Genomic DNA, 17,283 nt, shown 5'->3' with positions numbered 1-17,283 from the left:
CACTAGTCTACCTCAGCTCCCACCTGGATTAGTGCTACTGTGAGGTAGCTTGTAGGTGGGAAAAGTCCCCAACACCTGGATTAATGCAGGGTTTCCTCATTGTTCTACCAGAGACACTGCTGACCCCTCATCCATTTCTTGCAATCAGAAATCAGCCACTCCCTGGGGACTGATGGCTGTCTTGCTGATCACCACACACCACTGTGACTAGCAGGTGCCGTGTGCTTGTGAGTCGCTACTGAGGAGTGAACACAACCATCACCAGATCTACATGAAGGTTGTGTCCACCACCCCAGAAGGATCCAGGGGGACATGTGCAGTCAATACCATCCAAATAATGACTTGTCTTCTGCCCCTATTACTGTAGATTCGACCTGTTTGTGACAGTGTATACAGGAGTCACACTGTGTGCATCGAAATAGAATGACCGTAGGTCCTCCTGGAAGCAGACACTGACACAGAGGCAGAACTATGATGGCTTTATTACAGGAAACGAGGACAGACAAAATGGAGGGGACAGGAATGGTCAGGGAAAGGATTCATTCCAATACGCGTATCAGACAACTTTTCTAAATATATCACATCGCCACAGCCTACTGGTCACAGTTTAGGGTCCTCTTCAAACTTCAAGTTGTCCTGAAAGGCAAAGAGATTTTGGGTTATAGCAATGGGATCTTCTGTTCTCCTCTATGCATTTTGTCCTTGAAAATATACCTTGGATGAACACTTAATTGTGTGGCTGCATCTGTGTGTCTACCGGTAATGGAAGATGATTGTCTTCAGGTCTTAGATATAGATCCCTGAATGCACACTTTCTCAGAGTTATCTTTTCCTCCTGTGTGAAGTAGGATCTGGATTCTAATAGGGAAAACACAGGGGTCTTTGCTGTATCTTCTGAAACAGGGATTGCCAATCTCTCAGCCTCAGGCAGTATACTCTTAGTTTAATGGAATTGAATGAACATCTCTTGATGAGCTTCTGTGTGGAAATACATTCATTTACACACTGAGGAGGGTGAGTGCCCACTCATCCCATTTATTTTATAAATTCCTTATGTGGTCGTCACCTCTTCATCATACTGATCTCAGAACCCAACCCTATCCCTGTTTCTCAGACAACAAAGCTGAGGTTCTGAGATGGCTCCCCTGGGAGCTGGTATTAGGGATGAGACAGCAGGAACACAGGCAAAGCCTCAGGATATTGTGAGGGAAGTTTCGGAGATGCAAACTTGCAGGCAGGGTGACGACAGCAGATGCAGGTGTGTGGTGACAGGAGTCCAGCAGGGGCGGCCTCTGGTCAACCCTGAATCCCCACTAAGAGTGACTCAGGCTGAAGGCCAAGGAAGACGCTCAGCTGATCTACAACCTGTCTTCACCTTTAGTCTCACTGAGACACACAAACTTAGGCATTTCCTAAGACCAAGTTTAATTTCCCAAACCTCCAGCACATTCTTGCATACATGTCCAGACCTTTCAGAAAACCAAGGGAAATAACAAACTGTATTTAGATTATGAACTATGTGCACTGCGGTAAAGTTGACATTTTGGAGATGATGACCGCATTGTACACTGTGCTTGCACCCATGAAGCAGTTCTTTGCAGATCTCTTGCTGTCCTCAAGCTCCCTGCCCAGGCTGTGGGCCCTGCCAGGAATGGCTTCCAACTCCAACCTACTTTCCCCAACACCCTCTCCTCCACACCTCCTCAAACTCTGCTTACCTTCCACAACTTTCCTTCTATTCCTGTGTGATTCAAGTTTCCCCCATTCCTTCACTGGTGCTTCCATTATGGTGATCACAGGGTCTGTGTCATATAACGCATGTGCCCCATTTCACACAGGACACCTGAGGCACCTAAATTTAGGGGTGCACCTCATCCTTCACAGAACCCACAACATTGTGTCTGTAAAAAACACACCAGTACCTCTGATACCTCTGCCTTTGTGTAAACATCCTCTTTCTTTTTGACAAGAGAAACCTATAGCTTACCGCATTACAGGGAAATGACACAGCCCTTTGTATGTAAGTCCTGAGAAACTTGAGATATGGGAAAGTGTCCTCAGCCAGGTTTGCAGGTGGGTTGCCAAGACTCAGAACCATCATTACGTCATTCCCACCAAGTCTTTCATGAAGAAGATGCATGTGCTTTACCAGTCACTCATCCAGGTCAGGTCATCTTACCAAATGGAGTAGGTGGAGGAGCTGGTGGAGGAGGGGGAGGTGGCCCACAGCCCATGGCTGGTAATGAAGGGCGGTCCATGTGGTAGGGCCTGCAAGGCCATCCTGGGAAAGGACCAGGCCCTCTTGCATCCATAATGGCCTGCAGAACAGAAAAGAATGCGGTGTTCATAGGACAGAACAGAGCATCAACACCAGCAAAAAGTGGAAACCCAAAGAAGCAGTGCTCATCTCCGGCCAGCTTTCCCCCCACCAGGTTCCAAGAGGGCAGCATCAGCACCAGGGAGCCTCTATCCATACTTTGGCTTCCACTTACAGCTTTTGGGGTGGGTAATGGATGCTATGGGGATAAACTAGTGTCCTCACATGTCTGCAAATGTAGAACAGCAAAGGCTCTTGTCCTAGTGGATATATGGTGTGAATGCCAAATTAACAAAATAGCATATTCCCAATAGGAAGGCATCTGAGTCCAAGATCACCCGCCACCTCTCATCCCCCTCCACCACAGAGGCTGCTTATTTGTAAGTGAAGAACCTCTGAATGGGAAGGAATGACAATCCCGGTCTCCACACATGGAATCATAGCCCTCGTGGCTCAAAGCTCTGCCTCTAAGCCCCCGCCTGTGCCCAATCTGCTTCTCTCCCGACAATGGGGTCTTCTGCTCTCTAGAAGTGCTATCCACAGGCACAGAGACACATAGAGGGGTGGGGATCCTGAGGTCCTGAAAAACATCTGGATGCATATTCTTAGAGAACCATGCTACTTATCTATACATGCTAGTTAAGCTTAGCTAATTTATTTTAATTCAGAAGTACTTCTCAGTTTAAGTACAGTACAATTTGCAAGGTAATTGTGTTCTCTAGAAAAAATGAGCTGAAATTCTAAATAACAGAATTATCACAAATGCACATTTGTTTCTGCTGTAAATGCCCATGTTCCACCTGTAAGAGTGACCCAGGACACAAGAGAACCTGCTCATGGGAACACAAATAAAGGACACAGTGGGGAATTACAATGCAGGTAATTATGGATTTTCTCTTCTTCACCACTCATGTTCCAGTGCATGTTTTCTAGGACAAATATGTCACAAAAAGAGTTCAGAGTATTTATACCCAGGGCACACCTGAAGGGATTCTGGACAGCACATTCACAAAAAAAAAAAAAAAAAAAAAAAAAAAAAAAAAAAAGGCTGAAGGGTGATGGGTATGAAATTTAGTTTGTCTAAGACCACTCTAAATGACACATACAAAAATATAAGTTGGAGTGAAGGCAGTTTGCATTTTCGAACCATAAGGATAACCTTAGATTTTGTGAACACGTTAATCCCCTAGACAGAAACAGGAAAGGAAGAAAGAGCAAGAGCAATGATTCCACATTGAGGAGGTCCAGGGAATATGAGGCATGCCAGGAGACTTCCAGGTGGAGTGTGGGGTCATCCTACTTGGGTTATTTCCAGGAACACACTGGAAAAGTCCTAAGGTCCTCACCTCTAAATACGTTTGGCTTCTAAACTTACTATAAGGAGTTGAGAGGCAGAAAATAGACAAGCCCATAGACACTTGGGTTAAGGTTATGCATTTGGAAAATAAGAAAAACAAGCAGATGTATCATACAACACACAAAACAGACACAGTGCCAGGAGAGAGCACTGAACAGAAAAATGAGAGTTTCCCAGAAGAGTTTTACTGAAAATGGCCACGGTGTTTACTGTATCCTTCTTGGCCCTTTTAGAGTCTGTGTTGTTCTCACTCACAGGAGCAACTTCTGGATCTGCAAAAGGCCCTAGAAGGGATGGAGGTTTATTCTGATTTGAGGAGATTGTGCAGAGATTAAAAAAACAAACCCTCCCCTCATTCCTCAAGCATCTTAAACTCTTTGGCCCAGTCAGATCCCAAGTCACATACAGAGGGTAGCCCCACATGCTTCAGGTGATCCCAAGGCAAAGGGGAGAACCACCCCTAAACCTTGATGAAGACCCATAAACGCCCTGGCTCAGGTGTTTTCATAACTCATCAAACAACTACGGATGGCTGGTGGCTCACCTGGACAGATACACATTAGGCTGAGCCTCATGCCTCCCATAGCCCAGCACATGGACTGTGTATAGCACACATCTGCTGAAGCCCTATGTCTGCTTTTGTGTCTACAGCCCCATTCCATCTCCACAAGAGACACCTGTACCAACACAGCGTGTGGGAAATGACACAAAGATGATATGTTGATCAAGAGAAACTCAAGGAATGTGGTTATGGCGGCAAACGCTTTTCCCTCGCATTGCAATGGTTTGTGGTACCACCTCTGCACCTTGTCCAAGACTCAACAACAACAACAATTAGATGAAGGTGCTTTGCAAGTCAAATCATACTGCTCAGATCATCTTACCACACGGTGTAGGTAGAGAGGTCCGGGGTGGTCCCCAGGGCCACCAAGGTTCAGGAGGTGGACATGCCCTATAGCCCATGGGGGGACCTCTAGGGTAGGGTGTGCAGAATCTTCCAGTTAACAGAGGAGGTCCCCATGGATCCACGCTGCCCTGCAGAAGAGAAGTGACAGCTATGTGCATATAGCAGACAAGACAACCAATACCAAAAACAGCTGAAACCCACAGAAGAATATGTCAGCACCTGCCAACTTCTCAGCCACCAGGATCCAAGGGAGTAGCATCAGTACCTGAAAACCCCATCTCTCCCACTGGGTACCGCCTACAGCTTAGGCAAATAAATGCTGGAGGTTAAACTACGGTCACCACATGTCCCTGCCCATGGCTTAGAATGTAGAACAAAATGATCTCATTTTAGAGGAATCAAAGAAGTAATTCCAATCTAATGAAGTAGCATATTCCAGACAGTCAGACATCTATGTCCAGGATCACCCTGCATCCCTCCACTACAGTGACTATAGAAGCTCTGGTTTTGGCATATTCCAAACACAAAAAAAAAATTGAGTGCAAATAAACACCTGATTCTCTGCACACGAAATCACAGCTACTACTGGCGAAAAGTTCTTCCTGCCGGCTCCTTATTTTGTCCCCTCTGCTTCCCTCCCTACGAAAGGGGTCTTCCCTCTCTGGAACTGCTGTCAAAGGCCACAACACCACTGGGGAGTTGGGGACGCCTGGAGTCTTGCAGGGGAACTGAGAAAGTGTTTGCTGTGAGGAACATATTACTTATCAACGACTACTAAGCCCACATGTGTTTACCTGAATTCATAAGGAATTCTGATTTTGAGCACAGTACAAGACACAGAGTAATATATACCCTATGGAAAAAAAGAGGTTGAAATTCCTGTAACAGAATTAATGCAAATGTGTTTTGATTTTGGTGTAAATTTCCATGGATGTGTCATGAGTGATGGTATCAGCTCTAACGCTGATTGGAGACAAACAGAACCTGCTCCTATGAACACAACTGAAGGACCTCGTGTTCAGAATATTTTTACCTAAGATACATTTTAAAGGATTCCCAACAGTTCATTTACCAACAAAGACGTGAAGGTGGTGAAGGTGGTGAGTTATGACAATGACTTTGTGCATTCTAAGTTGTACAAGGCACACAATGTAAAGATAGAGGGAAGTCGTTCCGCATTTCCAATTAACAAATAGCTTTAACATGTTAATCACATGACCATTAAGAGGAAAACAACAACAACACTGATCCCACAGAGAGGCGGTATAGTAGTAGTCAACAAGCCTAGAGACTTTAGTATGGAGTGCAGTGTATCTCCCTGGTGTTATCTCCAGAACACATGAGAAAAGCCATAGGTCCCTCAACCTCTAAGTTCCTTTGGCTACTAACCGTTCCAGAAAACGATGACAGGCTGCAAAGAGAGGAGCCTGTAGACTCTTGGGTTAAGGCTGTGCATTTGGAAAACAGAAACAGGCAGACATATCACACAACACACAAGAAAAGGGAAAAGGCCATAGAGACTGCTGTACTGCAAAAGAGGGTTTCCCAACAGACTTACAACTGAAAATGGCCCCAGCATTTACCTTGTCCTTTTCTGCATTTTTGGTAGAGTGTTTGTTGTTGTGACTTACTGGAGCGACACCAGCTTCTGGATGGGCTAAAGGCTCTAGAAGGGATAGAGGTTTATTCCGATTTTAATAGGCTGTGCAGAATTCAAACAAACACCACATTTTGTGACATCTTAAACTTTTCTCCACGCTTCAGACCATGAGGAGAGGCAGAGAGTAACCCACAAAGCCTTAGGTGACCCCAAAGATAAAGGGAGATCCATCCCATCTTGTTAATGAAGAAACCATAGGGCCCTGGTTCGTGTTCTTCATAATTAGTCAAATAACTTGCAACAGGTCAGTTCAAATAGAAATCTGGAATGCGTCACCAAAATAGCCATTTCTCAATGTACATTAGGGGTAATAACTCACCATCTCATTACAGATAAGAATAAAAATGAGAGTACTGATTGGGATAACATCAAAAAACCCTCCACAGAAGAGCATGGGTGTGTTTCTTCTGGCTCCAGGCGAATTGTTCAATCTTCCAGCTTATCTATAAGCTGCCTTCCACATGTGAGCAGGTATTATGTAACTATTTCCGAATAGAAATATACTTGACTGATATTATACTAATGAGAAAAGTAAAACTGTGGGAATTTAGCACTGAAGCTTCACACTTGCACTGATAGCATCAGGGGACTAAGCTATATGGAACCTGAACTTAGGAATGTAGGAAATATGGTTCAGAAAAAATAAGACAAAAATAAAGGAACATAAAAAATAGTAAATAAATGACCTTCTCCCCCCAAAAACTAAAATAAAATTGAGTCAAGGTAGGAAGAAGGAGGAGGCCTATGTGCCATGTGACATGATGGCATGTCACCCCTCCAGACTCATCTCTTTAGTTAGGGGATGCTGGAGGAGGCGGGAGGGTCTGCAGTTGGGGGAGGGGCATAAGCTCCACAAGTCACAGGGACAAGTGCCCCACTGCCTGGGGCACCCTCCTATCACCCCTTCAGACAACCTGATGTCCTTAGTGCTTGTGATTCTTTCCAGGCCCCAGGAACAGGCTGCACAGAACAAATTAGGTTGCTGCCCATCACCATGTGCTCCTTACCTCTCCTTGGAGGGTTCTGGGTCTGTGGTCTTCCAGGCATTGGTTTCTGCCTCATGTATCCCTCAAGCAGCCTCTTTCCTTCCATCATGTCCAGTCTTGGATACAGAAAAAGAATGGACTTCCATAAGAGTTGCAACACCACGTCCTCTACAAGACACTAAACAGCACAACTGTCATCCCTCGACACACCATTAAAAACACATGTCAAGATCACCCACCTGTGTTTCAAGTGGGCCGCCTCCCTCCTCTCCTTCGCCATCTCCCTCTCCCAGATCTGAGTCTTGATCTGGGGGAGAAAAACACATCCACCTTCAGTCATGCCAGACTGTGCACCAAAGAGACAGAGGAGGAAAAAAAGAAAACACTTACCCAGTTGTGCTGAGCATTCTCCTCATAAACTGCGATCTGAAAAAGCCAACAACGAAAAGCCCGTGTTTAGGGATTCCAAGGGCCACTACACTCACCAGCATGAGGTGCTAAGGGTTTAATACGTCACGCAGAATTCAAGTTACCTGGTGTCTGAAGGTGAGCTCTTTCTGTCGCAGCTGTTCTCGTGTTTGTTCAATTTGTCGCCTGTGAGTTACAATTGCGTTCGTCAAATAAGGCCTAATATTGCGCAGGATTTTAAATGATCTGCCCATGTTCCCATCAACTTCATATCCATCTCCTAATACAATTTATCCTTACACATGAAACACTTTTCACATAATTATAAATGTACAGTAGGACCAAAGTGATTGTCCCATCCTTTCCTTACTCATTATCCCCTGCCTACAGAGTTCAGAGTTTGTAGAATTCCTTCCCATTTTCAATCTTTCATCATATGACAAGTGCCTTTCATCATAAAGCTCTATTCTCCTTTAACTTTGTACTCACCATGTTTCCCAGGGTTGCAAAGACCAAGGCCATCAAATGGCACTACCATGTTGATGGGTATGATTTCATCTTATAACAAACTGCTTTCCTATAGATTATGACATGTGACACCACCCCTCAGGAATGTTGGCATGGATGAAGTTTCCACATGGTCAGGCCAGCACTGGAGATGTGGAAATGTTTAGTAACTTAACTGTTTTACTCTTTCTAATAGTTATCTTTTTCTATCTGTTAATTCCCTATAGATACGTCCTCTGAATTTGCGTTTGTATACTACGTTCATGGAGTCCACCCATTGTACCAAGGTTCAAACTAAGAAATGAACAGGGGTTTCATGAGCCTCTGCTGATTAGTATCTGAACTCACTTGCACTTGTGTATTTCCTCTGTAGCTATTTTCAGATTTTCTTCTGCAGTTGCCATCTGATTCTTCACTGCAGCTAGTTCACAGTCCATCGTATCCAGCTTTCTAGGATGAGAAAGATATATACATAGTCCAGGAGCCAAGGTCCAGAAATTCTGCCTTTTAACTTCCCAGCTCTCTTGAAGGCCTAGATTCAAATATGCCTACACTGTCCTCCCATTGATGCACAGACTGACAACACAATCAGAGAAATGAAGACCCCATTTAAGGTCAAAGAAAAATCAACCCCTGTCTGCTGCCAAGTCACCTGCAATCAGAGCGGTCTTTCGAGTTCTCTGCTTCTACTCCTTCATCATAAAGTCATCAAATAACATTGCACTTTGTGCCTTCCTAGAGTTGGTCTTTTGTTCGAGATGGTGAAGGCTCATTTCAGTTCAACGTGAAAAACTATGCCTGACCGGCTATACCCATTAGGATGAAGCAGGGGATCATCATTGCCTTATACCTCCATGGGGCAATGCACTGAGTCTCAGTCCAAAAGTTGTACCCGGACACAGACACTCAGTATGGAAGATAGCCTTCCAGGATATGGTTTCACCAGCATTGCAAATCACTCCCACACAGGAGTTACAGGAGTGTAACCCCTGCCTCTTCCTTCAAAGATCCTGGTGGAGGAAAAGGCCAATCTTAAAGTGGCAGTATCTACTGAAATATAACATGATGTGAACTGTCCCACAGTCAGGCTGTTATCTCCAGGAAATAGATTTCAGACGGAAAACTATCAACTTCATGGAGTCAATCCAGTCTTTAACAAGACGGAGTTTATTGATAGTGAAGGCAGCAAAAGGCAATGCTTCAAAAGTCTGGTTTGCTGTGCTGCCCTCAGACTACTTAGTTCATGGTGTTGCTTTAAAGGGTTTCAACTTGGCACTGGATATACTCAAGAATCACATGCAAAACTGAAAGACTCTTAGAAAATGAGCAAAAGCACTAGACGGAGAAAGGCACATGCATTTCCTTCTGGCCTCTCAGGCAGTCCTTCAGCAAATGCTTTCTGGTCTGTGGCTGTCATGTAGTGGCTCTGTTGTGAGGGGGTAAAGATAGAGAGGTGGTCAGAGCTTACAAATTAACAAAAACAAGATGTAAGTGAGACAGAGAAGCCCCCACCCCAGGTGTGAGAAGGACTAACACAAAGCTGAGTCTCAGGGAAGAGAAGGAAGAGTTTACTTTTCAATGTGAATGAGGGACTTTAAGGTCCCTGATCTCCTCCTGAGAACAAAAGAAAATACTGGACAAAAGAGGAAACATGTGAGTGGTGCACCAAATTTGTAATGAACCCATGAGACACACTTCATGCAAATCTCACTTGCAGACTGGATGAAGGCATCCAGTACTGATGGCATCCCAAACCACTGTCCATTGTGTCTACAGCAAGATAATTCCATTTTTCCCATAGATATTTTTGACCCAAGTCTGGTGCTGAACAACGATGACCTAATTCCCGGCTGATAGGACAATGTGATGGGATTGAAACCTATAGGACAATGTAAATGGATCCAGAGGGAATCCAGGTATCAATGTGATTAATGCCTTCCCTCGTCCACCCTAGGTACATGACACAACAATGTGTGGCAAGCAGTAAGGACAGAAATGAAAATGCAGGTTCCAGAAAGCAAGGTAGGAAGGGCAGGCACAATTCTACTGAATGCATTTGGCAAAAATACTCTGGATCCAATTCTAAAAGAAATACATTTACCTATACTGGCCACCACATTCCTTCATACAACAGTACCTGGGACTCTTATCACATGAACATCTTACTTTTCTATAGCCACTTTTCTTTCTTCATAGTGTTCTTCCAGGATGCCTGCTTTCTCCTTCAACTGTCTGACTTTGGCTTCCTCGACTGCTTTCGCAGACCTCAATGCATTACACTTGTCCTCCAGGGCCTTTTTACTTTCTGTCAAAAAATGAACTTTATTTTTGTGTGTGCACACGACATGAGACTTGGTTTTGGGGTGACAGGAAAAGGGCAAGTACCACGAAGGCAGGAAGCTATTCCTTCCCTTCCCAAAGCAAACCCATTGCCACCATATGGGCATTTCTCCCCAACAGACAACATACCTTCCAGTTCACAGTTAGTGGACATCACGGCTCTCAGTTCTGGATCCTCAAATTGACCGTTTGCATCTTGTGACTTTAAGACAGATGTGAAAAAAAGACATTCAAGAAATAATGACCGCATAACAATGTGAGTGTACCTAACACAGCAGGACTATGCATGGCAACAAAGAAAGATCCCAAAGCATAAATATAACCATGAGAAGGCAAAGAACATGGAATATAGTTCAAGTCAAAGAGCTCACAAATGGCTTTCTTAGGGGAATATTCACACTGAACATTGTTCAGCATTAAGGGAGGAGGGCAGTAGACAATTTGGCTATTGCCCTTCATCTCTCAACTGTCTTGGGGGATTTTCTCCATATCTTGGGAGGGCAGGGCTGAATGAGGTGGTAATTACCCAGCTATGAAAATAAAAGACACTTGCTAGTCCTTGAAATAGCAAAACTCCTCAGGGTGGTCCTAAGTGAAATTCCAGGTCCTTGTGAGGATGGAGGTTTGGCTCCCAGAGGCCCACCCTCTACTGTGGTAAACAGCAGAAGAATATGCTGTGCTCACCTCACCCAATGAACAAAAAGCCTCCAAAGCCAAGTTACAGTAAAACTCAGCAGCCAACTCATCACTTGTGGATTCTTGACATTCCTCTCTCTCTCTGATTGCAAGGTAGCAAGTGCACTTTGAAGGGTGTCATTTAAATTTTAAATCAAGTGCTCAACTTTTTTTGATGTGCTCCTTCAACAAAACATGTTGAATGAGCAATAATAATTCATTATTTTACTGGTGTTTTTAGAATGCAATCCAGGCAAAGAAGGGATTCTTACTTTCTTTTTTTTTATTTTTATTTTTTAACGTTTATTCATCTTTGAGAGACAGAAAGAGACAGAACACGAGTGGGGAAGGGGCAGAGAGAGGGAGACACACACACACAGAGAAGCAGGCTCAAGGCTCCCAGCTGTCAGCACAGAGCCCCACATAAGGCTCAAACTCAGGAACTGTGAGATCATGACCTGAGCCAAAGTCGGATTCTCAACTGACTGAGCCACCCGGGCACTCCATGGGATTCTTACTTTCAATTTAGGAGCTTCAGCAGAGTGAATGTTCCTTCTTCTCTCAGCTTCTTGAAGACGTATCTTTGATTCATTGATCTACATATAAAACATATGAAAAAGGAATCAGAATTCAAAAATAGCATCATGGTAGATAAACCTATCTCTAAATGTGTGATTCCTTTCACTAATAAAGAGGTAGTTCTTTACATTTGTGAAGCTTGTCTTGAATTGGGAGTGTTTCTACAACACATGAACTAGGTCAGTAGGATGAACTACCAGAGGTGAAATAACTGAAATAAAATCACACAAAGAATATTTGAAAGGGCAATGCTACCTTCTGTTCCCAAATGGATATTGCTTCAGCCAGCTCTCTGTTTTCTTTCTTCACTGTGTTGATCTTTTCAGTTATTTGCTGTAAATTAACTAAAAAGAGATAAAACAATTTCTAAGGTTGTTACCAAACTGGTGACATCGAATAATCCCACTGTATTAGCAGCAGAGACACATTATCTGACACGTGGGTGTAACTAACTTTTTTGCTTTCTTACTGTGCCTGAAGAAAGCAAGTTTTAGTAGCATTTTAAACCCAAGGAACCGGGGCTCCTGGGTGGCGCAGTCGGTTAAGCCTCCGACTTCAGCTCAGGTCATGATCTCGTGGTCCGTGAGTCCGAGCCCCGCGTCGGGCTCTGGGCTGATGGCTCAGAGCCTGGAGCCTGCTTCCGATTCTGTGTGTCTCCCTCTCTCTGCCCCTCCCCCGTTCATGCTCTGTCTCTCTCTGTCTCAAAAAGAAATAAACGTTAAAAAAAAATTAAAAAAAAAATAAACCCAAGGAACCTTATTTCACTGAGATCACTATACGTGTAAGCTCTAGAACACTGACTCCTCTAACAAGCACAAAGTGTAAACTTCTCTTCTATTGGCCCAGTGTGAGAGCTCTCATGCCCTGAGTTCGCTCTTCTCACCGCGACCGCTGCTGCATTCACAGTGATGAGCACCAGCCTTTGAGGGCTTACGAAGTGTCAGGCAGCCACCCTGGCTCTCAACACACAGTGCCACAGAATCACCACAGTCTATAGGGCCCATGCAGAATACAGTACCCCCATTTGCATCACGTTCACTTCTCATTCTCCCCTGGCATGAATGGCTCCCTCCACCTCAGACTCAAAACCATGGTTTAAACCTCTCTTGTGACACACACCCTGCCAGGCAATATCTGGCTTCTTCTCTAAGCTTAGGCCACTTGATAGACTCAGAGAGGGTTTTCTCATCTTCACATGTCACCAAGAGCCATGTCATGGCAAAGTACTCACTCCAAACCTCAGACTCATATCATCACTTGTTTCCTAACCATTTCTATGCAAAATTACACTCATCCTGTTCTCCTTCCTCCTATGATGTTTTCCTCCCCTGGTCTCTTAAGAGATGCCAAATCCTTCCACAGTGTCACTTAGCCTCCAAACAGGGAAGAGAAAGATTTTCAAGAGTTAACAAGTCAATTAGACATCAGAAGTCACCATATTTATCCCTAGTTAAAAAATTAAAACCCACATCAAACACCAGTACTGAAAAAAACTTACAAAGAATACTAAAACCTTAAATCTTACCTTGATATACTGGAGGCTCTATCTGAGAGAGGAAGAAACAAAATAAGTTTGAGGTCAAACATATTATTAGTAAAAACGTATTCTTTCTGATAAAATATTAAACGTAAACCAATGAAATTACAATGATCATTTTGTTCAGCATAATGAATTCATAATATTAAATATAAGCAAAAATTAGAATTTCATATTTAGTTCATGATTCCTTATAAACCATTTCTGATAAAAGCATAAAGATTCACGGCTTATTTTCACTAAAAAATAGATTTACATTCTATTCCATGAACATCAACGTATTCAATTTTGTCAGTGCATAATGCAGACAGTTTTAAAATTATATAAATAAAATATTTGTCTGATTTTTTTCTCTTGTAGTCAAACCCAATATCCACACTGAAATCCAGAACCTAGGATCATTTGAAAGTCCAAAAGAAAGAGAGAGAGAGAGAGACAGGGAGAGAGAAATAAAGAAAGAGACCCACGGGGGGGGTGGGGAGAGATGGAGGGGAGGGAAGGGAAGGGAAGGGAAGGAGGAAGGAAGGGAAGAGGAAAGAAAAGGAAAACCTTTGTAGTAAGATATGCCTCTTTCATTCTCTAGAAAGCTTTCTGAAATCGTACAGAGTTGGCTGTTCTCTGAATCAATAAACAATTACAACATGTCAGGTGCTATGATTTTCCTAGATCACTAAAAACAGAGGGTCTTCCAAAAACAAAAGCCATCAAATGAGAAAGAGAGTGGAACGTGACTAGAGAAGAAGCACAGGCAACAAAAGAAAAGATGGCTAACATTTCAAAAAAAAAAAAAAAAAGGAAAAAGTGCTCCCCGTAAGAAGGTATAAGAAAAACAAAAGGAACTTCACTCGTGTAGAGGCAGTGGTCTGAGGCAAGGGTTCAAAGCTTCCATACCTCCTTCTGGAAACGTGAACAAAAGAGAGATCACAGGTATTAGGGAGTAATGGTTGTCTGGGCAAAATTAGAAGTAATAATTTAAAGCCTGACTGCACAAGTATTTCTGTTTTCTAGGAGCCCTAAAAGAATGTCAACCATGGAAAACCATCCTGTGATGGTCTTGTGTCCACTGAAAAGTAACAACCACAAGATAGTGACTGTGGGACTAAAGGATGCTTCCCCACTCCCAGCCCCTCACTCTTTGGAAAAGTGCCTTTATAAGCCTGGCACACTACCCCTTTAGGGAGCGATACGCCTCTTTCTTGTTGGCACCATTGTATACGAGCTATCTCTAATAAACTCTACCTGCTTTGTTTCCCTTGAGTTCAGTGTTCATTCCTAGGACACTGAGACTCAAGAACCTGGTCTTGGGGATCCAATAACACCCAGACCCGAGTCATCCCCTGGTGAATTATAGCTCAGTAAAATCTAGGCCAGACTCTACTTTAACAAAAGGTAAAGACACATTTTCCTGACTTCTAGAATGCCTATCCCTACTCAAAAGTTTTAAATGGGGCTGAAGCTAGCCCCAACATCTTGCCAGGATATTGGAATATCAATGTGTTATCAAAAAGCAAGTCATAATAATGTTGTTATAGGAAAGTGTATCTATGGAGGGCAAATAGAAAACCATGGATAGTCTTTAACATCACATGTTTCCTTTCCTAAGCAGGGGAAATGGAAACAGAGATGGACTTACAAATACATAATATTTATATTTTCTTTATGAGGGGAAAGATTTCTAAATTGGCAGGAAAGAGGAAAAACAGCCATTTAGACATAAACTCATGGTATTCTGTTCTTCCTTAGAAGGCCTGCCCTCAAGAGAAACTATTTCTCCAAAACCTAATGGGGGTTTTCCTAAACACAAGCAATGCAGATGAAGGGAAATACTCAACTACAGTGCTCTTCCTCCTTCCTGTCTCACAGGGGAGTAAACTCAGCCTAAAACCTAGTCAGGTAAAGGCAAAACTTCACACTCAAGGCCTATTCACCTCAGTTTCTTTAAACAAGGATGTGACTCCCAGCTCTCAAAAACACTCACAAGGTACCCTAAAAGGAAAAGCCACATATTTTGAACACACAATGCAAGCATTAGACTCATATTTCCCATGGCAGAGATGTTGAGATAATCAGGCTGGGAATTTACAACTGCTCTGATTAATAGGAGAATAACTCTAATGGGAAAAGTGGTCAGTATGCAAGAAGAGGTGGTGAGTGTGAGCACAAAGATGATAACTCTAGGATCCAAGAGATTTTGGTTCTAGAAATCAAAAACACCATAACAGAAATAAGAAATGCCTTTGTGGATATATTAACACACACAACATAGCTGAGGAAAGACTCAACAAGCAGAAGGAAATATCGAGTAGAAACATCTGAAACAGAAACACAAAGAAAATAATTAAAAATACAACACAGAACATCCAAGACCAGGGGGACAATTACAAAAGGTGTAACATACACAAAATGGGAATACCTGGAGAAGAAGTGAAAAGAAGACACATTTGAAGTGAAAATGACCATGAGAATTTTCCAAAATTAATGATAGTCGCAAACCACAGATCCAGGAAACTAAAAGAATTCCAAGCAGGATAAATACCCCCCCCCAAAAAAAAACCCCCACCACAACAACTACAACAAAAAACTACCCCTAGACATATACTATTCAATCAACAGAAAACTGAAAACAAACAATTTGGAAGAAGGTAAGGGGAAGTGTTGAGGGCTGGAGTTACAGGGAGAAGGGAGAAATAACACCGTACCCAAGAGGAACCAGGAAAAAAAAAAATACTCAGAATTCAGAAACCATGCCATCAAGAAGAATGAAATGTTTATAGTGTTAAAAGAAAAGAACCCATCACGAGAATTCTGTGGCTACTGAAATTATCTTTCAAAACATTCTACAAAGTAAGGAAAATTATCGGACATACTGAAGTCAATAATAAAGGCTTAATTCTCCAGGGAAACATAATCCTTAATGTGCATGCATTAACAACAGAGTGTCAAAATACATGAGGCAAAAACTGATACAACTGCTAGAAGAAACAGACATACACATTATTATGGCTGAAAGAATTCAATACCCTCTATCAGTCATTGACAGGTTGAGCATACAGACATTCAAATTTAAGAACACAGTTGGACTGAACTGCATCATCAGTCACCTGGATGGCATTACCATCTATAGAACACTTCAACAGTAGACAACTACACATTCTTCTCAAACTCACATAGAACATTCACTGACATGGACCATATTCAGGGTCAGAAAATACATCTTAACTTAAAGTCAACAAAATCATAGACAATATGTTCTCAGAACACAAATGCAAGCTAGACATCAATAACAGAAAGACTGGTGGAAAACTACAAAAAAATATTAGAGATATTCTAAGAGAAGATATAGAATAGAGATAGAATAGAGATATTGTAAAAGAAGTGGGTTAAAGAAGACAATTCACAGAATTTTAAAAATATTTCCATCTACATGATAATGAACATTGGAATTATTACAATATGTGGCTGCAATGAACACAGTGCTTAAAGGAAAATTTGAAATACTGAATGCATACAAAAGGTCTAGTTAAAAATTTGTGCTTACCAAAAAAAAAACAAAAAAAAACAAACTTCTGCTTACTTATGATTACAAGCCTATCTATAAGGTACTTTAGTATACTCACAGCAAGGACAACTGTCCAGAGGTAAACCAGACATGCACAAATTGCAAGGGTGGCAGTAATAATGGTAAGCTTCCACAGAATCCCAAATACACGAGAGCCAAAAGGGAAATGGCCAGCCACAATATGGACAAGCTGAAATAATATTTGAGACAATGAGGAATATCAAAGACATTTATAATATCTGTTACAAAGAATCATCTTTACAAACCTTCAACCAGCCTCCAGGAGGTTATAAGCACATCTCTCAAATGCCTCCTCATGAAGGACAGGGCGGACACAGGGCTTACAAAGGAGCAGGGGCAAACTTGTGGGAGTGATGACTGTGTTTACTTACTATGGCGATGGCTTCATTGCTTCTTATCTATATCACATATCAACAAACTGTAATCTTTA

At 42.5% G+C, this 17,283-nt stretch overlaps 1 protein-coding gene across 1 annotated transcript; it reads right to left on the bottom strand.

Annotated features, from left to right (window-relative positions):
- Nucleotides 1-464: 464 nt before the first annotated feature.
- LOC109261662 (transport and Golgi organization protein 1 homolog) lies at nt 465-12,076 on the bottom strand. The gene is made up of 14 exons (XM_053900662.1): nt 11,992-12,076; nt 11,676-11,753; nt 10,612-10,684; nt 10,309-10,447; nt 8,491-8,592; nt 7,761-7,821; nt 7,618-7,653; nt 7,467-7,534; nt 7,249-7,343; nt 6,165-6,247; nt 4,559-4,709; nt 3,885-3,958; nt 2,180-2,318; nt 465-636 (listed from the first exon to the last, which is right to left on the bottom strand). The coding sequence occupies exons 3-14, from the start codon at nt 10,634-10,636 to the stop codon at nt 620-622; spliced, it is 990 nt and encodes a 329-aa protein (XP_053756637.1). The 5' UTR covers nt 10,637-10,684; nt 11,676-11,753; nt 11,992-12,076; the 3' UTR covers nt 465-619.
- Nucleotides 12,077-17,283: the final 5,207 nt, after the last annotated feature.

Source organism: Panthera pardus, unplaced genomic scaffold (genome assembly GCF_024362965.1).
Source record: "Panthera pardus isolate Hobbes unplaced genomic scaffold, ASM2436296v1 HiC_scaffold_127, whole genome shotgun sequence".
Classification (NCBI taxonomy): Eukaryota; Metazoa; Chordata; class Mammalia; order Carnivora; family Felidae; genus Panthera; species Panthera pardus.
The sequence above is the reverse complement of the archived record's forward strand: the minus strand, read 5'-3'. Positions and strand labels throughout refer to the sequence as shown.